Source organism: Diabrotica undecimpunctata, chromosome 2 (assembly GCF_040954645.1).
Source record: "Diabrotica undecimpunctata isolate CICGRU chromosome 2, icDiaUnde3, whole genome shotgun sequence".
NCBI lineage: Eukaryota > Metazoa > Arthropoda > Insecta > Coleoptera > Chrysomelidae > Diabrotica > Diabrotica undecimpunctata.
In genome coordinates this window covers 107997551-108022201 of record NC_092804.1, presented here as the reverse complement: position 1 = coordinate 108022201, position 24651 = coordinate 107997551, and the positions used below count along the sequence as shown (strand labels likewise).

Below are 24651 nucleotides of genomic sequence, written 5' to 3'. Positions count from 1 at the left end.
AGATTTTTTTTAAAGTACGTGACATATTCAAAGCTCATAATTAAGTACGTCATTCGTTGCATGATTACCCACCAATGTCTATGAAAATGAAACTGAACTTAAATTTTGGACTCTTCAAAACTAATAAAATGTTTAAAATGGCCATACTGAAAAGTTTGTATTTTTGATTTATCGACTTATTCACAGACGGTACAGAAATAACCATTGACCTACCCAAAACTACCCTACCCTACCCTATGACCCGTACTAGAAATTACCAATTAATGGAATCAATTTAACTCTGGTGGATAAAAAGTCGTTTCAATTTTCGTTCTTCTAAATAAAAGCGATCTGGAGATATTAAAAAAAAACTCATTGCAAGCAGCCAGCCGCAAAGAGCTCTAGCTCCCTTAGGAAACATTTTCGGACTAGGTGAGTTGGGTTAAATTGTCTTAAAATAATCTGAGGAATCTCCGGTCTTCGTTTGTCAGGAGAGTTTCTGGACACCCTGTATTTCATAGACTTGGAAAAGGCTTTCAAGAATATCTGGTACGATTTACTCAAAGACATACTTAAGAATTAATAATTTGATAATATAGATCTGTGAATGATTCTCACTATATATTAGAGGTGTATAAAAATGAAATTTAGATAAAATAAGGATACAGACAAAGGGATATGGTCGACACTGCTGTTTAACGTCTACAATCATACCATTTGCCAAAAAGTTCTATTAAATATAATTGAGAAAATACTTGTCAATGAAAACACTTAGTAGTATCCTAAAAGTTATTGCTACCTGCGCTCTATTGTAGGGGCAATAACGAAAAATATCGTTGTTTGTTTTAGGTTCACTTATATAGAACCTGGAGCTTATGAAACACCTTTATTACATGCAGGTATTCGTTGGTTGGTGCATGTACATCAATGAAGTCTAATATGATTCTGCCGTGATTCCTGGTTGTTTTACGCATTACTTCATTCCTCTTAGTGCATGTCTCTCCAATATACATTTTTCTATGTGGTTGACTGGAAAATCTTTCCCATTGGGAGTTATGTTGTAATCGGATCCAGACTTTTTTCTAATCGCGAACTGTGCTTAATGCCACTCCTACGGCTGATTCTTGCGTATTTTATCAATGATTAGCATTAGGAAGGTAGAAATTAAGTAAGATGTATCCTCAGTACTTCAAGTGTGAAATGACTGGACCAAGGAACCAAATAAGAAACATCGTACTGGTACTGACGCTGTCCGAAGACTAGGTAAAAATCATTTAAAATATAAATAAATTTAGAAACCATTTTTTCTTCTAGCAACCAGGACTGGGTGGCTGCTTTAGGACAACGACTATCTCGATGATCCATTTATTTTAAAATTAAGTCTAATATCTTTCTCTCTTCACAATCCAATGAGTATCGTGCATATTTGTATTATAATTTCCTGATTTAAGGAAAATTCAATTTTCTCTAGAATGTGAAACAGCGCAGTTATTTGAATATGTTTTTCACTGAAATTGTATATGAAAGCACGTCATATAACCAAATACTTTTTAATCCATCTAAACTATTTTTGTCATTGTTAATCTTTGTTGTCTCTTTCAGAAACGAAACTGCATTTGATTTAATTCAGTATGTTCTTTCTTTTAGTAATTACAATGTAAGTAGCATAAGTTAAGTTAATATATGCGTAAAGTGCAATGGTACTATTGTAGCCCAATGGTTATATTGTAAAAATCCTCTAGCTAATGTCGATAATGATTTAAAGCAAAACGAACTATAAGGTAGAAGATAAGTCAATAAACATTCCAAAAATATATCTCTTATCATCCTGAAAATTAACATAAATTTTAAATAAATTTAAAATAATTTTTTTTTTAATTTGTTATAATTACCGGAATAAAATGTGTTTATTTTAGTTAACTCCTTTTCAGAATACGAAAAAAATTGCTCGTCAAACTTAGCGAAGTACCTCGACAATATTTCTGGCTCAACCAGTTCAGCGGATGGAGCTTGTTCCACTGCTGCATAAAGCATCGATTTCATTTCCTAAAAAATAATATATGTTTATAAAATATTGCTTTTTATATGATACATTCGTATTGATATGATTAGTGAACTAAGTAGGAAATGCTAGTAAAAAAAATAGCAGTGTATGCCTCTCTTGTAATGGTGGAGCATTGGACATAAAGTATACAAAAGATAACTTAATGAGATAGGAATAGATAGTAAGTATAATATTTAAGTTGATTGCATAGCTACTTAGTACACGAGTGATTGGCATGAAAATAGAAGAAGTTTTAACGGCATTTTAACGACTAGAGGCTGTTTACGAGTGGTAATGGAAGCGGTAATATAATTAAATTGTAGACTGAACCTTTTTCAAATGGAAATCTTGGTTTTATATGCCTTCTTTCATAGCAAACCTTAGAGATCCTTTCTATATAGCCTTTATCTACGTTTAGTCCCACAGATTTGGGCTTTTAAAAAAATCTATTATATATTTAGGGGAGATATTTGTCAGGATCTAAAATGACATGTTCCAGGTAGTTCTGGCAGTTGAGAACAATTTCAATACATTGCAAATATGTTTGAGATATCTGATGTTGAGTTTAAACACCACAATTATTTTGAGTTCAGTCTTCTGAAGCTTCAAAGGTTTTTTAGCAGTAGGTCAATCACAAGAAGCCACAATGAAATAACTCAGTCACATCATGATCAACAGCGAAAGTAATGGATTGCTGCAACTGATTTTACAGGAAAAAATAGAAGGAAAACGAGTACCTGAAAGGTAAAGGACTTTATAGCTAAAAAATCTACGTACGTGGTTAAACACAACAGCTATAAATATTTTCATAGAAGCTGTATGCAAAGTACAGATTGCCATGATAGTCAGCAATATTCGAAAATGATAGGCACTACAACAAGAAGACGCAGAAAGTGGTAATAAACATTTTGGTTACCTTTGGCCTGAAATGTTTACCCAGTATTTAAGCTATGTTGTGACATAAGAGGGTACTAAATCATACAAATACATTGTGCCAAACACTGGACTTAAGATCAACCTCAATCAAAATCACCTGACGTTATTTACAAAGAAAACGAAACTCAACCTTAAAACTATCACAATAGATAACCAACTTAAAAATACCAAAAACATATAATTCAAAAGTCCTAAGGAAGATGTATTTAATAATATTGGGACCAATCATCACTTATTATTATCAATTATTATTAGAACCAATTCTCGATTTAACTTTGATGAAAGTCAGTATTGGGACTGCTTCAAAAAAAAACTCTAATATTAAACTATGCAACAGAGCTAGGGGTAAAGATGTACAAGGTACAAGGTAACCGAAGCCAAATGGCAACAAATTGAGTAGTAAAGACGGCGGAAGGTAGATCCCCAATAGGAAGACGATCATTGGGAAGATCGCGAAAATGATGGAGCGACAACTTACTTGAGGTACATTAAACAACAGACAGAGTTATGTCTATATATAAAAAAAGAATACGAAGAAGATAAGTCAATAAAACTGTAAATTCAAGATAAAACAGAAAAGCTAAAAAGCATACCTCTCTCTGATATTATTATTAAACTTAGAATTGGCAATCACTCGATAATAAATAATGGAAAAGTTCAATAAGAGCCTACATTTTGCATTGAAGTGTGACAAATCTATTGTTATTTTGCAAACCATACTGCTGAATTAATATATACGATTTGTCATTAGTAACCTCTTCTGCCTATGAGATTTACTGGATCACTATTAATTTGTAACGATGACCATAGCGATGGCAACATTTGTGAAGCCTTATATTCGCTTCAATAAAATCTTCTTTATCCCATAGAGATCTATCCAAAGGAGAAATATTAACACGAGTTCTGTAATTAAATGCTGAATTGTTAATTTATCTACAAGATACTAAATCTGGATATGCGATTTGATTTGTTTTGGTGACCCTGTTTGGCTATTAAAATTAATATTTCTCTTTAATGTTTTTATCCACACACGGATTTTAAATAAAAGCCTTTCAGTCAAACTCAAAATATTTACAAATATTCTTTTCCTTGAATTCAAAGGATTGTTATATTGGCTTCAATGGTTCTATCGTTGGTGGTAAATTCTCATATTAGAAATGTTACAAAACTTAGACAAGAGGTAGCATTTAATTTCTGTCCAAATCTAATCTATCAAGCTAACAAAGGACATGATAAATAAGTAATCCCTTTTTAGATCAATACAACTGGCTAATCTACTAACGAATATAAAAGAAAGTCTTATTTATTTGTGACTTTGTGACCTGTGACAAAAGAAGATTATTTCTTGAAATGTTTTACATTAACAAAAATAAAAACACTTTAAATTATAAAACGGACACTGGACAGTTAAGTAACATATATTGTAACATATTGAACAAAATTTATAAATATTCAAAATAGCCAACATTCATCTTAATAACAACTAACCTTAATAATTCATCAAAGAAATATTGTTCTTCTAACTTTTCTTTTATTGATATTTTTATTTTTACATTTGAAATAATTTTAATTTTTTATCGTATAGCTGTAACGAACGTGCTTAAGACATTCAATCTTGACATTCAATATTTCAAATACTTCAATGTCATTTTTTATTTGCGAAATCTTTTAAATTCTGTAAGTGTTTTAAAATGTATTTGTACGCCATTTTTTGTAATGTTCAAATTGTTTTAGTTTACTCCTGAAGAAGCTGTTAAATAAATGGCGAAATATTGAGTAATTTAGAAAAACGAAAGATTTTCATTACAGACCACTTTACCCGATAATTCGAACTTATTTATATATATATATATATATATATATATATATATATATATATATATATATATATATATATATATATATATATATATTCTTAACCTACCAATTCTATTCCCGCTACATAATACTACATGATAATTTACTAAAAAATGATAAAAAATAAAAAAATAATGTATAAAAAACAAAGAGAAGAATAGTTACAAATAAACACATGATGATATTGTTCTTAATATCTATTTGTGCCTAAAAAGGGGGAAAAACTAATCACATTAATAAACTTTCAATAAAAATATCCCTAAACTAAAAAAACTGATGACCAATATTATGTATTAAAATATTCACGGCAGGTTGACAAGTCTAATATAAAAACTAATGGTACACTACTTTAGTAATGAGTAAAATACTTTTTATCAAATGAAATCACCAGCCAGTATCATCTGATTTTTATTCTTCAGTGTAATTTTAAACATCGTCGGTATTTGGTCATTTCGGTAGTAAACAACGGTTTGCTGGAAAGTTTTTGTCGTTTTTATATTTAGAATATAAGTGATAAATTTAAGAACATTTCTCCAGTATTAACAGTTTTTAACATGTTAAAAATATTCCGTAAGTTAGAAAAGGTTTAACAACGTACGTTTCTTTGTAGTCATTTAGTACTTCTTTTATTATACAATCATTTTAAATGATTGATTTTATTGCTTATAAATTAATCTAAGAATATACCTATCGGAGATGTGTGATATTTGTTGAATACGAAGATAAAATGATTTTCCTGGGTATGAAGTTCTATGGATTAAAGCTGTTTCCCAGTTTCGACAATAATATTCTTCAGGCGAATTGGTAAATATTTATTCATTTAAATGTATACAATAAATGTATTGCAGATTATTTTTTATATTAAAGCATCTGTCAAGTTTTATAACATGCATCTATACTCATATTCTCACACATTTGCTTTTCTATATACCTAGTTTTATGTTAAACCTTTAAGAAATTTTACGAAACGATGCATACCAAAGCTAAGGACTTGCAATTAGTTAAAGGTATTTTCTTTGCGGGATTTATGATAACGCATATTAAAAAAGCATTGTTGATTTTATTTAAATATATGTTTGCTGTACCTTTACTTCAATATTTTGTAATAAAACATATTATATGCACACAGAGTAAAATTAATTTTATTTATCGAAATTAAATCTAATACCGTCTTTCTGTTCTAATTTTATTTTGTTTCTTTTTGCAGTACAAATGGTACAATGTCGCCGGTGAGTAAGGGAATGAGTCAGGGGTTTTATTTTTCTAATATAGGTACTCTTTTATGTACTGTTTACTTGAAAAATTTTCCATTTAAATACTATATAGACCATATTAAGGTATGTACCAATTGGTACTTACCCAATAGTATCCGACAAAAAGGTCTCGCATCTGTATAATTAGAGTATGCATCGTTTGATGCTTACTCCCAAAATATTCAGTTGCTGTAGCCTTTGCGAATTACCTATATTGGTTTTATATATAAAATTGCAACTTAATTTATCACTTAGGTGCTTCATACTCCAGTCGTCAGAGATGAAAATGCGACTAAACCTCTAAAAAATCATACAAACAAGCTGAATTTCGCCGAAAATGTCAATTTTAGTACGCTAAAAAAGTTGCAAAAAAGTTGAACTTTTACTCCTGGGCTTTCCCCTAAAACCCCCCATGTAGAGGGGGAAAAACGGAAAAAAATCGATTTACCAAGGATAGAAAAAAAAATTTTAACTAAAAAATGTGGCTAAGATAATTATTTTGAACAAAAACGTTTATTAACATTTTTTGTGTGGAATGAAGCGTTCTCTCAGAAACAAAGATTGAAGCAATCGGCGATTTTAAATGTCAGTTACGCCCGCTCAATATCAAATCAATGCTCAATAAAATTTGTATCAGCTCGACGATAAAAATTCAGTATCTTTGGATCCGATTGTTCTATCGACAAAAATTAAGATGCGTTTTAAAGGTAAAGTATGCAGCTTGCGTATGCAATTTTTGTATTTTGCCGTAATTCATCTCAGTTTTCATAAAGGTGAATAAATAAATGTGGCGCAATTCTTGTCATTTTTTATAATTCTCATCCTCTCAATACTATGTATTCCTTTCATCGACCGGCCACCATATAGTTTCGATAACTAGAATCTAATTTTCAAAACCTATAGCATAAAATTTTAGTTTTGGGTTTTGGCAATAAATGTGAGAAATTTTCACATTACAAACGATCTAAAACGTTTTTAACTACTTACTATTTTTTAATTACACTAGTATGTTTTTCAAAAGTAAAACACCTTTATAGAAACTGACTTTATTTGCGGTAAAATACAAAAATTTCATACGAAAGCTGCACTCTTCGCCTTTAAAATGCATTTTAATTTTTATCGATAGGACACTCTCATCCAGAGATCTCCATTTTTTACCGCCAAGTTGATACAAATTTTATTTAACATCGATTTTTGTGCGTTGTTTCTGATAGAACTGTTCATTCTACGGAAAAAGTGCTAATTAACATTTTTGTTTAAAATTGTCTCATCTACATTATTGTTTAAAATATTTTTTTCTACGGTGTACATATTTTTGGTAAATCGATTTTTTTGCGTTGTTTCCCCATTAGGAGGAGTCTTTAAGGGGGAAGCCCGGGGTTTAAAGTAGAAAACAATCTTTTTGGAGTCGCAAAATTTATATTCTCGGCAAAATTCAGCTCGTTCCTATGATATTTATTGGTCAAATCTCTGACGACTGTACTATAATGCCATTATTACAATTAAATAATGTGTTATTTATTTTCCAAATTTATTATAATCCGTAAATATATTAATTTATTTTGATAGTGATGAAACTTTCTTAATGTCTTTGCTTTTTATTTTTCTTGTGGTAGTAGCTTAATCAAATAAAATAAAATCAAAATGTAATTCGATATAAGTTTAAACAAATTTTATATCAAAATTTAGGTGAAAACAAAAGATACAAAAATTAAAATTGGTCCATTATTAATGGAGAACTTTTCTAACGACCCTGATTTGCAGTTTTGCGTTCGAATTTTGAACGCTTGAATCTACTTCTCATACCACTTTCCAGCCAAAATTTTTCATTTGAGGTCTCTACGAAAATCATTATTTTTTATACAATTTTTTCTATTTTGTATAAAATGGCATTGTTTAGTAGTAGCAGTGATAGAAAGTACTCTAAAAATTATGAAGTTATATATAATCAGTCGAAGAAAGTTATATGTAATCAAAATATTGTACAATTTTCTTTCTTTTCCATGTACCATGTCCTTTCAAAACGTTGGTTACCATCATAGCTATTTTAATTTTGTTCACTGGTATCCTAAATAGCATGCTTGTATCAATGTAATACCAATCTCGCAAGTTCTTTATTCATGAAGTCTTTCTTCGTTCTGGACTGCGTTTGTCTGCTATTTTTCCTCGCATAATATTTCGTAGCAATATTTTGGACCTCTCATTACATATCCGAACTACTCCATCTTTCTGTTCTTAATTCTTTTTTAATCTCAGTAGTATTGCTGACACGTTCTAGTATTGTGAAGTGTCGAATGTTTTCCACCCAAGAAACTTTTAAAACTGTTTTATAGCACCACATTTCGAAAGGCTTAAGGCAATTTAGATCATTGTTATTCACAGTCCAGACTCGACACCATAAAGTAAGACTAAGAACACGTAGCAGCGAATTAGGCGGATCGCCAACGACAATTTTATGTCTCTATTACATAATACCTTGGACATCCTTCTAAAAATTACATTGACAATCAATGAACAATGACATTTTTACAATAGTTCGACTCGAGCAGCCGAACAGTACGGACGTGAGAGAGAAGCGTGCTTAGGTGGGGGCGACTGACCTATTGTCAACGGAGCTTTTCAGCTCCCGGTGGGTAAGACACCGAGTGTGGCATAGGCACTTGTCCTACATATTAGCGAAAAGCGGATGCGAGGTTGTTACTAGTTAAACCGTCGAGGAGCTGTTTTTATAGGCTCCTCGCGGAGGCTATAATAGCTTCGCGTTTGCGAAGAATTCGGGATCACCTCAGTATGTCGTCAGGGATGACACTGTAAGGCCTTGACATTTGACAAGGTCGGACAGAAACGGCCCCTGCTCCTGAGGTGTGAGAAACAGGAAGAGGATCCCTCACTGTGAATACAGGGAGTGAACTACCGCGAGGTACCTGGGACGGCACCCAGTAAGCCGTACTGACAGCGGTCAGTTGGTGGAAAAAAAACAGAGTCGTCTAAGTAGAATTTTCTTATATCTTATGAACTATTTGTTCACTGCCTTACGGCAATATGAGTGATATTCCCCCCCCAGAAAGTGTTGTCACGCAGGTGACAACACAAGAAGAAGAAGAGAATGATTTAGCCGAATCATCAAACCCCTCTGTTGACAGCTCGATCGAGCTATATAATAAATTTATTAAATCGACTAATCCCGCGATCGACGACATAGAAATCGTAATATCTGACGATGACTCCTATCTGCCCGAGTCGGAGGAAGAAAAAAGCGAAATCGACACCGATGACGATATCAATACGATGGACGCCATCGACGAAGAGCCGAGCCCAGCTGCAGAATCGCGCGAAGCCCCACCCCCAACTGTAGTAGAGACACAACCCGCCGTGGACAACGTCTCCAAAAATGAAGCCGAGCCCGAAATCGGCAAGAAAATGAAAAGGCTAAGGCCCAAAGAAGACTCTTCGGAAGACGAAGAAGTAAAGAAAAAGGCCAGAGAAATGACGGAAAGGGAAAAGGCCAATGAGCTTTTAAGGTCGGTCAATGTACTGACGGAACAGATCAAATCCCTTAAAGAAGAAAGCCGTATCCGCGAGGAAAAGGCAAATAAACAAATCCAAGACCTTCTCGCTCAGATGACTGAGCTGAGAAACGAAAATAAAGAAAAGGACAAGGAGATACAAAAACTTGTACAACATATAATGGCATTAACAGCAGCCAAGGAGAAAGAAGAGTCAATAATGGAAATCGACCCGTGGAAAGCCTCCCTCGATAATGACGTTGTAAAGCTAGTGAAACTAGGAATCGGTTCACCTCCCCCCGTAAAGCCATCCGGTAGCAAGGGCAAGCCTAAAGAGCCGGAAAGAATCATAACAACCAAAGAACCTGCAGGTTGGACACAAGTCCAAAACAAAAAAGGAAAAAAGACAGGCACCACTACTGAGAAATCAGACAGTAGTGTGAAAACAAAAATAAGCGTCGCCGAAAAGCAGACGCAGATAATAAATCAGCGGAAAGAAATCGAATTTAACAAGGCTGCGAAAGAGGCTCATGAAAGAAGCCAGAAAAAGAAAACTGCCCAAAATAACTTGAGCAAAAATAGCCAAGTTGAAAAAGAAAACGACGTACCAAAAGACTCACCGCAAACAAGCGAGGAGCCTATAGTAAAAGAGCCGAAACCACCGGCGATAATCCTAAAAACTGTAGAAGAACACCAAAAAATCCTGCAGAGAGCAGCCAACCAAGGCATAATATCAGTCAATAAGTTTGCACGATCAGGCAGATCGATTGTTATTAACAGAAAAACCAGAAAAGATTACCTAGGAATGGTACACATCCTAGAAGAACACAGTCCAAAAGTAGAATTCATCGCATATCCCATAGATAGCGATAAACTAAAAAGAGTCATTATAAAAGGGCTATCTGCTACTACTAGCACAGTAGCAATTAAAGACGAACTATACAATAAAGGAATAGAAGCAACAAGGGTGATCAATATGATCTCCAAAAAAGCTGATAAAAAAGTACTGCCACATTTCATCGTCACCCTCAAAGAGGAAGACGTTGCAAAAATTAAAAAAATATCTGATATATGCTACATGCGCATCTATGTGAAGGATGAATTCAAAATCACAAAAGACACCCTACAGTGTTATAACTGTCAAGGGTTCTATCACAGCTCAAAGGCTTGCCATTGCGGATCCAGATGTGTAAAATGCGGAGAAAACCACATCAGTAACGACTGTGAGAAAAGCCGGGAAACCGACCCCAAATGTGCAAACTGTGGTGAAGCGCACACAGCAAATTATATAGGATGCTCTAAGGCCCCCAAAAAGAAAACACCTGCCCCAAAAAGACCGTTAGGAAGACCCATAAACAGCGCTCCAATCAACAAAGGAGTCAGCTACGCACAGGCAGCGAAAAAATCCGCTGAAACCACCTCAGAATCTCCAGCACAACCACAAGAAGTGTCGGTACAGGACGCAGCTACCCTCATCGCAAACTTCCATACAAAGTATAATAACAAAATGATGGAAATGATGTCCATGATGGACAAAGCAACAAAAATGATGACTGCATTTGGAGAAGCCGTCCGAAAATGTTAGCAAACCAAAATGAAGATCTACGCATTGGGTCATGGAATTCCGGCGGAATATTCAAAAAGATCAACCTTCTGCATGAAATAATAAACAGATTAGAGCTCGATATCGTAGCCCTTCAAGAAACCAAACTAGTGGAAAGGAAAAAAACAAAATTTCCAGGCTACGATATCTATAGAACGGATCATAGAGCATTATCAGGAGGAACAGCTATATTAGTCAAAAGGGGACTCGAACACGAGCACATCACAACACCAGACGGACTGGTGACAATGGAAGCCACAATTATTCGGCTTAAGGCCAACAACGAAACACTAAAAATAGTGTCAGCTTACGTTAGACCACATGATCCGATTTTCAACGAAGATTTGAGCCTAATACTGAACTCAGAAGAGCCAACTATAATTATTGGAGACCTAAATGCTAGATCTCCCAATTGGTTTGACAGGACGACCAACCGAAACGGAAGATATCTCTGCAACCATCTCGAGAACAGACCGAACACATATGTCATCGGACCAACAGAACCGACATGTTTCCACGGAGAACTCCCTACGTATCTCGACATTGCAATCCTACACAACGTGGGTCAACAATACGAGATACACTCTCTAAATGAAGGCGATTCGACACATAACCTAATCGTCCTGACCCTGGGCGCAACAGAATTGAACTATTTGCAGCCCCACAACAGAAAGAAAACAAGTTGGCCAAACTTTAGAAGAATTGTGAGCGAGAACATCGGTAACATCCCAACAATTAATAATATTACAGAACTAGAAGACAGTGTAATAAAACTAGAACAAGCAATAAACAATGCTATCGATGCCAGCTCCAAAACCGAAACAATCACAAGACAAAAAGGAAGATTCAGGGATATAAGTATAGAACTTCAAAACCTTATCAAAGAGAAAAACCGGAAAAGAAGAAGAGCCTACCGCACAAGAATGGTAGAAGACAAAAGGATTGCAAATGAGCTAGACAGGGAAGTAAAAAAACAACTTCAAAATCATAGAAATGAAAGCTGGGACTCCTATATCGATGAGCTAAATCCTAACAAATCAGCCTTCTGGAAGTTATCTAAAATCCTTCGAAAGGACAAGAAACCCATACCTCCCCTACACGGAGTAAACGGGATTGTCCATACGGAAATCGACAAAGCCGAAGTCATGAAGGACGAACTAGAAAGGGCGTGTAGAAACAACGAAGACCCCGACGATGACATAGACTTTGAAGAAGAGGTAGAAAGAACAGCGAGAAGACTTAGAAGGAAAAAGGGCAGAATAGGTATTACACATACATCTCCCGAAGAAATAAAGGAACTTATAAAAATGACAAATGCCAAAAAAGCCCCAGGACCCGACAACATCACAAATAGGGCGCTGAAAAATCTACCAACAAAAGCTATTGTTTATATCACTAACATAATAAACAACATGCTAAAACTACGATATTTCCCAGATAGGTGGAAAGAGGCACACGTAATAATGATTGCAAAACCTGGTAAAAACGGCACATTTCCGCAAAATTACAGACCTATCAGCTTATTATCATCTATAAGCAAGATAGCGGAAAGAGTTATACTAAAAAGACTCAATGAAGAATCACAAATGCTAGGAACCATACCAGAGGCTCAATTCGGGTTCAGAAGCGAACACTCCTGTGAATTACAGGTACTACGACTTACAGAATTCATCACCAAAGGATTTAATGAAAAAATGTACACAGCTACAGCTTTTCTGGACGTCAGCAAAGCCTTCGACAGAGTCTGGCACCATGGACTCATCTATAAAATGAATGAATTTGGTTACAGTGAGGCGATGACATGCCTCCTTGCGTCATATCTTGCCAACAGAAGCTTCAGAGTTTGAATAGGGGCAACCCTATCCGAAGTCGGGACCCTGGAGGCGGGTGTGCCTCAGGGAGCGGTGCTGTCGCCGTACCTGTACACCATCTATACGGCCGACACGCCAAAAGAGCCAGGCTCTCTGTTGAGTCTTTACGCTGACGACACAGCAATAGCTGTTAGCTGGAGAAACCCGGATCATGCAGCTAATCATCTGCAAAGAGCACTAAACAGATTCCAAAGATGGTGCATAAAATGGAAAATAGCCCTAAATCCAGATAAAACACAGGCTGTAATGTTTAGTCACAGAAGAAGTGTACCAAACCGCGAAATTACAATCGAAAACACCCCAGTAGACTGGACCAACCAGGCTAAATATCTAGGGGTACATCTAGATAAGAAGCTAACGTTCACTGAGCACATCAATCAGCAAATACGCAAAGCCAAAGCGTTGAAAAGTCAGCTTTCAACACTTATTGGAAGGAAAAGTAAACTACGATTTAAAACCAAAATCAGGGTTGCGAATAGTATTATCCTGCCAGTCCTAACATATGCATCCGCTGCGTGGGGACACACCTGTAAAACAAACAGGAAAAAGATACAGACTACTCAAAATCAAATAGTCAGAGATGCCCTTAAGATACCAAGGTACGTACCCTTGAGATATGTATATAGAGACTCAGGACAAACAAGAATCCTACGCACGCTAGACGAGAGAGCATATGAAATTTTTAACGGACTAAGAAACCACCCCAGCAGAATGTTAAGAGAGCTGACTAACTACAATGAAAACACAAGGACGGTACACAGAAGACCAAAACAACAGATAGCTCGATATAGGGAGAACCCGAACGAATAAATAAAGAATAAGATGGTTGCAAGAAGAACGAACAAAGAAATGGAGTCAATCACAAAACACACCAAAAAAAAAACTCTGGCGAGAGGGTACGCTTTTCTTTTTTAGGTTTTTAGGTTTTTAGGTAATTATAAGTCCAATATACACCGGGGTGTGTGAGAGCATTATACACTTGGGAATGCACACCCCAATACACGCACACAAATAGGATTAAGGAAAAAAGGAAAGAATTGTTGCCCAGGCATTTTATAGTCCCGACGCCACAAGGAAGTCCACAAAAAAAAAAAAAAAAAAAAAAAAAAAAAAAAAATGTGTTTTCTGATAAATAACGTAAATTCATATTGATACATTCATACTTTTCATTAAACCGTTTAACGTAAATTTACCTTATATAGCAAATATAGAATTCTATATACCGCTCCGCGGACTAGGCCCTTAAGGCAGATCGAAATGAAAGATCTACTCGCGAAATCCGAGCACTGAGGTCATGTGCGGCATGCATGGGCTTGGTGGCCGGACCCCTCTCGGGTGCTCAGCCGGCGAGGAGAACAAAATTTATTTTGCCAAATCGGCGGCTGAGTGACCGAGCACACACTCTTTTCCGGACATAGGGTCATCAGCTCAGGCTGATGGCTCTATGGTCGGAACACACGCTCTTTTTTCTTTTTTTAGGGACTCAAGTCCCGACGTAAAGCTAGAGTAAAATCAATTGAGTCAGTAAAGTAAATAGGGAGAAAGCCTAGATGTGGCTACCCCTACAGTTAGGTGGCATAACCACATTCACTAAAAACCGAGGATGTCCTATTACCCAGGGCATCTTAAGTAAATTTCAGATCATAAGCCTCCTCACGTAAGTCACACGATGAGGAGGGGTGGTGGAAAAGCCTGGGGGTCAGATAGGTACCACTTCGACTAGCGAGGTGTGACCGGTTTGATCTTCGGACATGTGGATCCCATTCTTACATTGGTATACACATGTTCCTAGGGGCAGGGTTGATCACTGCGTGTGTGTGTGTGTGTGTGACATTTTTACATTTAATATAAATGTCATTGTTCTGTAGTAGCGTTGATAGATGCACACACGCAGTTTTAAATGTTAATATTAATAAATAAACAAATTATGAATTTTTGGAAAGTTGGAAAAGCTATCTTGGCAAAAAATGGTCCTAAAGAAACTTTTTCTTTTAAAAGTGTAAAAATATTTTCAACATCACGAATATCAAAACGGCATTTCAAAATTTTTAATCCCCGCGAAGTTACTAAAAAGTTGAATAAATAAACTAGAACAATTTTCAAACGTCATTTTGGAAGGCTTGAATTGAAATCTTGATTTTTAACTCCTTTGTCAAAAATATACAGAAAAACAACAACAAAAATAAGACCTTCTGAATTTGGCGGAAAACCCTTACAGTGAATGTGGCCTAATAGAGGACCTTAATCATATACTTTTTGAATGCCCCATAAGGATCATTTCGGATTTTGACCTATACATAAAATTCATTTAAATGAATTATAATTCACCAATTACTATATATTTCATTTTAAACAACCTTACTGATAAATCAGTCGGATTTTTGATGAAATTCCTTTCAATTAATAAATTTAATCTGTAATCGACAATGCTCTTCTTCGATCAATAATTTTTGTAGTGTTTACTAACATAGAATAGAAATATGCTTTATTGTCACTGAAAATTGTAGAATTCTATGGACAAAGCTTACAAAAGTCAAAAAAATAAAAATAACAATTAAAATTCTTAAATTACATAAATCGTCCAATATTACAAAATAAAAGATAATAAAATATACAAATATACAAATATACAAATATACAAATATAAAATATACGTTGCAAAATTTAACTAAATCGCAAATTGCATAATAAAATCTTACGAACTGGTTTACGAATAAGTTTAAGTTGCTGCATGTGATACCCAAATATATATATATATATATATATATATATATATATATATATATATATATATATATATATATATATATATATATATATATAATATATATATATATATATATATATATATATATACAAATATTTTAGTTGCTTGTAACTAAACCTACTGTAATTTCTTAGTTATTCGTTAAGAGATGATTGTATAATTTTTTTGCCGAATATAATATAGATTTCCTTACTAACTCAGTGGACAGTATCGGTAAATACACATCAAAGGTTGAATTTTTGGTAGAGTAGTCACGATTAGGTCTTGCTGAAAAAACATGTAGGTGTTTACGAACTAAGCAAACAGTTTCTAGAATATATAAAGAGGGAATAGTTAAAATCCCGTGTTTTTTAAGTAGCTTCTGCAATGTGTTATTCTACTGAGGCCAAAAAGTTCCCGGATTGCTGTTTTTTGTAATTTAAAAATAACATCGGATTGGGCAGCTGTACTAGAACCAAGGCCATATCGAAGATAAGAGTCAAACAAAGAAAAATATGTTATTTTGGAAGATGCCAAATTGATTTCCTTTGAAACAGATCTTATTGCATAGCAGGCTGAGGCTAGTTTCTTGCTTAACAAATCGATATGTCGGGACCATTTAAAGTTGCTGTCTATAAAAATACCAAGAAATTTTACAGAATCAGCGATACTGATCTGGCTGTTATTAAGAAGCAAGGGTTGAAGAGCTCCTTTATAAAATAATGCTACTGTCTTATCCACGTTAAAAGAGAGTCAATTAGAGATCAGAAGTTATAATTGCATGAAGAGTTGCAATATTAGATTTCCTCCAAGTAATACTGGTATCATCAGCAAGAAGAAACATTTTTTCATCGATTTTTAGTTATGATGTCATTTATAAAGACAAGGAAAACTAGAACACGCAGTATTGAACCTTGTGGTAATTCACATACAATGCTTTTGTGACTAGAGTCAGTATCCTTTGCTCTAACTAGTTGTTTCCTATTCCTCAAGTAAGATTGGAACCAATTCAAAGAAATACCTCGAATTCCGTAGAAACTTAGTTTTTTTTTATTCAAATGTGATTTACACAGTTAAAAGCTTTGGCATAGTCACAAAAGACAGTGGCAGTGTAAAGATTATTGTTTAGTGCTTGATAGACCTCATGTAGTACAGAGCATCGCAGGTACATTTATTAGATAAAAAGCCGAACTGACTTTGTGATAAAATGTTGTTTTCAACAAGAAAGGATATAAGTCGGGCCTTTATAAGTCTCTCAATAATTTTGGATAGGACCGGTAGTGAGGCAATAGGTCTATAATAGTTGCAGACATTAGATTTTTCACCATCCCTATGAAGAGAAATAATAATGGCTGTCTTTAGGCACCCTGGAACTATACCTTGTTCAAAGGAATCGTTAATTAGTGAGACCAGGACTTCCAACACATTTTTTGAGAGAATTAAGAAAATAACTTCATATGAAATATTAATGAATTTTTTTTACAAAATTATTTGGCACAAGTAAGTGGCCTAAGTTGGTTTAGAGCCAGACTTCTTCGTAGTCACTACCAAATTGAGCTTGGTGTCACCATTGTGTGGAAGCCATAGAAGCAAAAAAAGAAGAAGAAAATAAGACCTTATAAGAATTCATGCTCTATCGGCAACAACCGAGTTTTTGCAATTAAAAAACTGGTAATATTTAATAAACAAATTATATATTTTTGAACTAATTTTTTTTGCTTTATATTAGTAACATAACGCAACTTTACCTGCAAAATAAAATATTTATTGTGCTTATTTGTAATGCAAAGAATAATTTTATGCAACATTGTTTTTCAAGCTTTATTTGTAGTTATTTAAATAAATTAAGGGTCAAATTTAATGAAAATTTAAGCCTTAAATGAAAGCTTTTCCCTTCAACTTTGCAAAAAAAATACTTAATGCCTTCATAAAAACTTGAATTGACGCAACAGTTAAAAAAGTAAATTGTGTGCAAAAATCACACATTGTTCATTATTTAAATAATGATTCTGTTATATAAATCATATACTTATGTACTTAAAAATATCGGTACGCCTAAACTTTGATATAAAAGATATTCCAACTTGTACTGAATTACATTTCGATTTACGTGTATTGTAATTTTATTTGATCAGACTATAGAACATTATCCAGTATATTTGGTTATGCCAGTATTTGCGACGCGATACATATTATTAAGGTCAATCAAAAGAGCACAAAATTAGGTACACAAAATGTTTTAAAAGAGATAAAAAGTATAAATATTTTTTAACAAAAGTCTGTAATAACAGTTTTCGAATTAAAAATCTAAAAACCAAAAATTAATTTAATTTTGCTGTGTAAGTGGCAATATTTTGAAAAAGATGGTCTACAAAGATAGTTTTAGAATAGAATCATAATTAGAACTAAATAAAACTGATCATGTCATGTTTACAAACAATTTTCCAACGCCTTGTAAAATGCATCTGGCACGTCCCTGATCATATACAACAAACGTATATCACTACATAAAAATAATTTAGACCTACATACCTCGTAATGTATATATTGTTTCCTCCATTCTGGAGTAATGTGAGCTGAAAGGTGTTCTGCAAACTTCATTTTTGTTTCAATTTAATCTATTTTCATAACTGCCGAATATAATAAAAAGTCTCAGATCAGCCTTCGACGTCGAGTTGACATTGACTGAAACGACGCACCTACGTCACACCGTTTCCCTATCACAACGTGCGTCGGGGAGTAAGCGCGGGCATTCGAAATAGACAGTTTGGAAATCTATTTTCAATCATCCTTAAAACAACACATTTGAAATTTTAATTACACACAGGAGTTATTTTTGAAGTACAACTACAGAAATATATATATATATATATATATATATATATATATATATATATATATATATATATACAGGGTGGTCCTTAAGTAATTGTACAACAAGAAACAGTAGATTCTACACTTTAAATATTACGATTTATGTCAACTTCCTTTAATAAAATGTTGATATTAAGAAAGATACAGTGTGTTAAAGTGAAAATTTAAAATTTTATTTTTCGTTATAACTTTCATGTTTGTAAACATTTATGTATAAAAATTCACAACTGGGTGCTCTTGAGTATAAAAAATTAGAATCAGATGCATGATTATGATTTAACCCAATTACTCCAGGTAACGAAGGAAAAATAGACAAAAACATCAACACTTCTAAATTTTGGTATAAAAAAGTTAATACTTAACAAAAGATTAAAGAAAATAAATATATCAGTAAAATAATTAATAATAGGATTTGACAAAATGATAGAATAATAGGATTTTACATCAAACATTTTACGTTTTATATTAAATTAGTCATAATCAAAACATTTTATTTACAAACCAAATTAAAAACTGGTTAAACTAAATAACATTAAACTTTTTGTCAAAGTGTTTGATATGTAAACCATTTTCTTCAATGCTTTTATCAATACGTTCCATAAAAGATCGTCTCGTTCTTTAAGTTCCATAAGCTGATTCGACATCTGCTTATCCACCTCCTTTGCTGATACTTTCTTTTTTTTTTGTTTTTAGGTGATGTACATGAAACATCTTCCTGTTCTTGGGTGTCTTCAACATACACCCTAATAGTTTCATCCTCATCTATTTCTAAGAACCCCTCTTCATCTAGTTGGAAAGAGTGACAACTACCTGAATTTTCAGATGGTGGCAATAAATCGAAAGGTTCAGGAAGTGGTACATTTGATTTGATAGGCCGATCTTGAATGTGTCGTTCCAGAAAAGTGAGGTGGTCAATGTAGGCCCACTTCTTTACCGGCTTTGTACCACTTCCCGAAGGCGCTTTATATTCGTGTCTCCTTTTCCTATACTCAGCTCTTAACATTTGCCACTTTTTTACACAAATTGGATCTATAAAAGAAAAATTATACATTTGACATAAATTACATATTTCTATAACTTAAAATGGAATTATATACATACAAATAAAATATTTACCCGTTTTATTCAATCTGCTGTCTATAATTTTCCACAAGGAAGCAGATAAGTCTGTATTGGAGTATCCAGGCTGAGTCTGATCATACAAAACATTATGCGCTCTAACATATTAATTGGTCTGTTTCCGAGGTACTCCATTTATTCGCTAAAAAAATACAAATTTGAATAACCAATTTTTCTAATTTTAACAATATAACTTTAGCATCTTCAGAATTCTTAAAACTCCTTGACAATTTACTCGGTTTACTTTCGGTTTACTAATAATGTAAACAAATAAAAACAAATTGAATTTTAATTTAATTTTTTTTAATAATTAATTTTGATTGGTTAATTACAAATTTTGAAATGTCAATGGTTAATGTCATGGCTAAGAACGATCAAAACGATCAAAAATTCCAACAAGTCCGAATTTCAAAACTGGATGATCGCGTTCGGTCGCTCTAACTGATCGACGGTTCACCAGTCTGACTCTGCGCTACATTTTCATAGACTAGTAATTTTGATCGATAGTGGATGGTCGGTCTGGTCGAGCAGTCTGATTGCTCCCTTTAGAAGCGATAGACAAAGGTTTCAGGAAATTTTAAACATAATGACGGCCAACGTCTTAATACGGACACGGCACCTAAAGAAGAAGATAGAAGCTAAGTTTCTATCTCGTTCTTCAGCGAAATGCATAACAAAGCATTTTGTGATATTACGTTACCATCTTTGAGTTGTTTTTATAAGAATACAAATTTTACCACACAAATATCACAACTAAGAATTATTATGTATAGTAGAAACCCTCAATTCAGAAGAGTGATATCATAGTTTAAACGCGGAATATCCTCAAATTTAAATGTACACAGCAGCCCTCGAAAACTGCCTGTTTTCTCGATTGCAATTTGCGTTTCCTCATAAGAAATTACAGAATATATAAAGTAGTATATTTATTTGTGCTTCTCTATAGTAGACTTGACCAGAAGTTGTCGAACAGTGTAGCCAAATCTTGTTCACAAGTAGTAATTATGGTCATACAAAACCTGTATTCTTCCACGCAGCGATTATTACCGTCATAAAAATACCAAAAAACATGATTTTTTCAATAGTAAAAATTAGGCACAAAATTGTAATAAAATAAATTTTATTTATATGTTCCGTTTCGTTACGTATTTAAATTTATAAAATAAAAATCGATATTTTAAAACATTATTTTTCAATCGTTTGGCAATGTTGGAATTAGCGAGGGAACTCGGTTTTACAATTCGGATCCAGACATGCAGTAAAACTAGTTTTTATTATTTTTTGCCCAAGAAATGAACGAAGAAAACATTGGTGTTTCTATGGGTAAATAGTGCATGTGTTTTTGTGAGTATATTTTATGTGATAAGTTTGTAAACTTATTGTTGTCAATACTGTTTTATCAATACTGTATTGTAGTATTGATAAAACGTGTTATAGATAATAAGAGTGTTATATTTTGTCGTTTTATAGTAAATATTTAGTTATATTCTTTGAAATTTATGTATATATAGTATATATCCAGATTATTGAAATACAGTGGACGAAAAACCGAGTTGTTTCAAGAGAAGACAGCAAAATTCTGATGTTGATTCCAAGAATGAAAAGCCGCAAAAGAGACGGAAAATGTTAACGTCCGAAGAGAAGGTAATGATACGAAACGTTTATGAAGAAATTGTCGGCAGAAAAATGGCATTAAACGTTAGCCAAGCGGTCGACATTTGTAGCAGTTTAACAAAAATATCCGTTAGCTGTAATAAAAAAATGAAATTATTCTGTGGAGAAGAAAATATTTAGAAGAAATACGAAAAATTCGCAGCACTGGATGCAAAATATATTATTTAGATGAAACCTGGATTAACGAAGATCATACAGTTGGAAAAGTTTGGCAATATTTAAATGTAAAAAGTAAACGCGAAGCATTTATAGAAGGCTGGTCTACAGGATTAAAGGCTTCATCAGGAAAGGGACGGCATTTAATCATCACCCATGTAGGAAGTGATACAGGGTTCCTTGATGATGGTTTGCTTCAATTTGAGTCGAAAAAAACAGGTGACTATCATGAAGAAATGACTTCTGAAGTATTTGAGCGCTGGTTTAAGAGAATCTTACCAAAATTGGAATCTTTGTCTGTGGTTGTTATGTACAATGCGCCATATCATACCCGCAGACTAGAACAATTACCGACGACGGCATGGCGGAAAGGGAGAATTCAAGAATGGCTTACAGAAAAGGGGATTGCGTACAAAGAATCAATGCTCAAAATTCAACTACTTGACATTGCACTGTTAAGGAAAATTGAATATCTTAAATATGCTGTAGATGAAACTGCAAAAGATTATGGTGTCAAAATTCTGCGTCTACCACCTTATCATTGCGAACTTAATCCCATTGAACTTATCTGGGAGCAAGTGAAAGGAGAAGTAGCACGCAATAACAAAACGTTCAAATTAAACAATATTAAGAAACTTTTGATTCAAGCAATCCTCCATGTAACTCCAGAGAAATGGGCTAAATGTATAGGCCACATAATTAAAGAAGAACATCGTATGTGGGAACTTGACACTCATATCAAAGTTTTACTAGAGCCAATTATAATTACACCAGGTGGTGAAGATAATGACAGCGATAGCAGCACTGCATCTTCAGGTTTAGACAGCGAATAATATTTTCTAATAGTTTAATAAGAACATCAGCATAAAAAAAAAAAAAACAAAAAAAACGAGAAGAACATAGTAAGTGTGTATAGTGTTTGTGTTTAAACACATCAAACATTATTTTTATTTTGTTTTTATAGAATTTTATTTTGTTTTATAGGATTTTATTTTGTTTTGTTTTATACTGTTTAAGTGTTTTGTTCATTTTATTTAATAAGACAATATGGCTCTTGGCGATTACCCATTTAAAAAAAGTATCGCGCCACAAGACATACCTCTGGGGTGGTGTGGAAACTGTCTTAAAATTTGTTTTAAAAAAATTTCATTGTGTAACTCTTTAAGGACGGGTCACGTCAAAAAACGTTTTAGCGTAACTTCCGCGACAGCCGGTTGGTATCAGTAAACTTTCTGCAAAATTAATTCTTTTTTATAGCTTTTTGTTTGTGGCATTCTGTATTTTTAGGGGAATGTAGGGAATGAGCCACAAAATATTTATTCATATGTTTATTTATTGACGTTTCGATCTCTATATCCAGAGACCGTTTTCAATTATACAAATGATAGTACTATTTATTTTCTATGGCTTTTCGCTTGTCGTTCTGTATTTTTAGAAATAATGTTGGGAATAAGCCACAATATATTTATTCAAATGTTTAATTTACGGACGTTTCGATCTCTATAAAGAGACCGTTTTCAAACATACAAATGACAGATATATTTATTTTTCTATAGCTGCTTGTTTGTGGCATTCTGTATTTTTAGGGAGAAGGTTGAACATAAGCCACAATATATCTATTTACATGTTTAATACATTGACGTTTCGATCTCTATTCCGTTTTTAAAGATAGAAAAAAAAAGAAAATAAACAATGTAGGATTATAAAAATATATAATAATAAATAAATAAAAAAAATATTACTATCATTTATATCTTTGAAAGCGGTCTTTGGATATAGAGATCGAAACGTCAGTAAAAACTTGTAAATAAATATATTGTGGCCTATTTCGAACATTAATATTTGAAAAATAAAATATAATTAACGTTAAAATAAAAGTAAGTGTACGTCACTGGATTTCCAAACGGCTTTCCGCATTTCTGGGTTTTTAAACGATGACTCACTCTCTCATATAGTGAAATTATACTTTAGCTGATTTATAAAATGCGATTATCTAGAAAACAGTTGAGTTTTAAAGTTATTGATAGGTATACTTTTTTATTGTTAAAATAATGGGTCTTAAATTGTTTTGACAAAAATAGCGCTAATTTAAAGGGCAAAAAAGTTAATCGCAAATTTATGCCACATATGTAGCATATGTGGCGCCCTCTATCAGCTACATTAAAGTGTGCATCAAATTAAAATTTTTCATACTCAAAAGCACTCAGATGTAAATTTTTATACATAAATGTTCACAAACATGGAAGTTATAGCGAAAAATAAAATTTTATATTTCCACTTTAACACCCTGTAGCTTTTTTAATATTAACCTTTTTGTTAAAGCAAGTTGACGTAAATCGTAATATTTTAAAGTTTAGAATCTACTGTTTCTTTTTGTACAATAATTTAAGGACCATCCTGTATATATATATATATATATATATATATATATATATATATATATATATATATATATATATATATATATATATATATATATATATATATATATCTCTTGTCGTTTCCTCATTGCTGAGGATCGTGATTTCCTACAATGCGGGCTGTCAATTCTCTCCATCTCTTGCGATTTTGGGCTGCTCTCATGGACTCGGAAAACGTCTCTCCAGTGGCTTTCTGTATTTGATCTGACCATCGGATAGGTGAGCGTCCTCTGCCTCTACGTCCTTCTACGTTTCCGCATACAATTAATCTTTCTAAGTTGTCATTGTCTCTTCTCGCAATGTGGCCAAAAAACTTTAAAACATTTGCAAGACACTGAGAGGAGAGTCTGGTCTGAATGTTTAGCTCTTCGAGAATCGACTGATTGGATCTGTGCTCCGTCCACGAGACGCGTAGCATTCGTCTCCAGCAGCACATTTCGAATGCGTCAATATATATATATATATATATATATATATATATATATATATATATATATATATATATATATATATATATATATATATATATATATATATATATATAAAGAGAGAGAGAAAAGGAGTACGACCGTCAATCCAAAATAAACTAAGGTACACTCGAAGAGTGGTGGGT

At 33.4% G+C, this 24651-nt stretch overlaps 1 protein-coding gene across 1 annotated transcript in view; it reads right to left on the bottom strand.

Annotated features, from left to right (window-relative positions):
- LOC140434764 (solute carrier family 53 member 1-like) overlaps nt 1-18571 on the bottom strand; it is a 106711-nt gene extending 88140 nt beyond the window's left edge. The window contains exons 1-2 of the mRNA XM_072523261.1: nt 18328-18571; nt 1872-2025 (exon numbers count right to left, since the gene is read on the bottom strand). Of these exons, the coding sequence (XP_072379362.1) occupies nt 1872-2025; nt 18328-18396 (223 nt within the window). The 5' untranslated portion in view covers nt 18397-18571. The remainder of the gene's footprint in view (nt 1-1871; nt 2026-18327) is intronic.
- Nucleotides 18572-24651: the final 6080 nt, after the last annotated feature.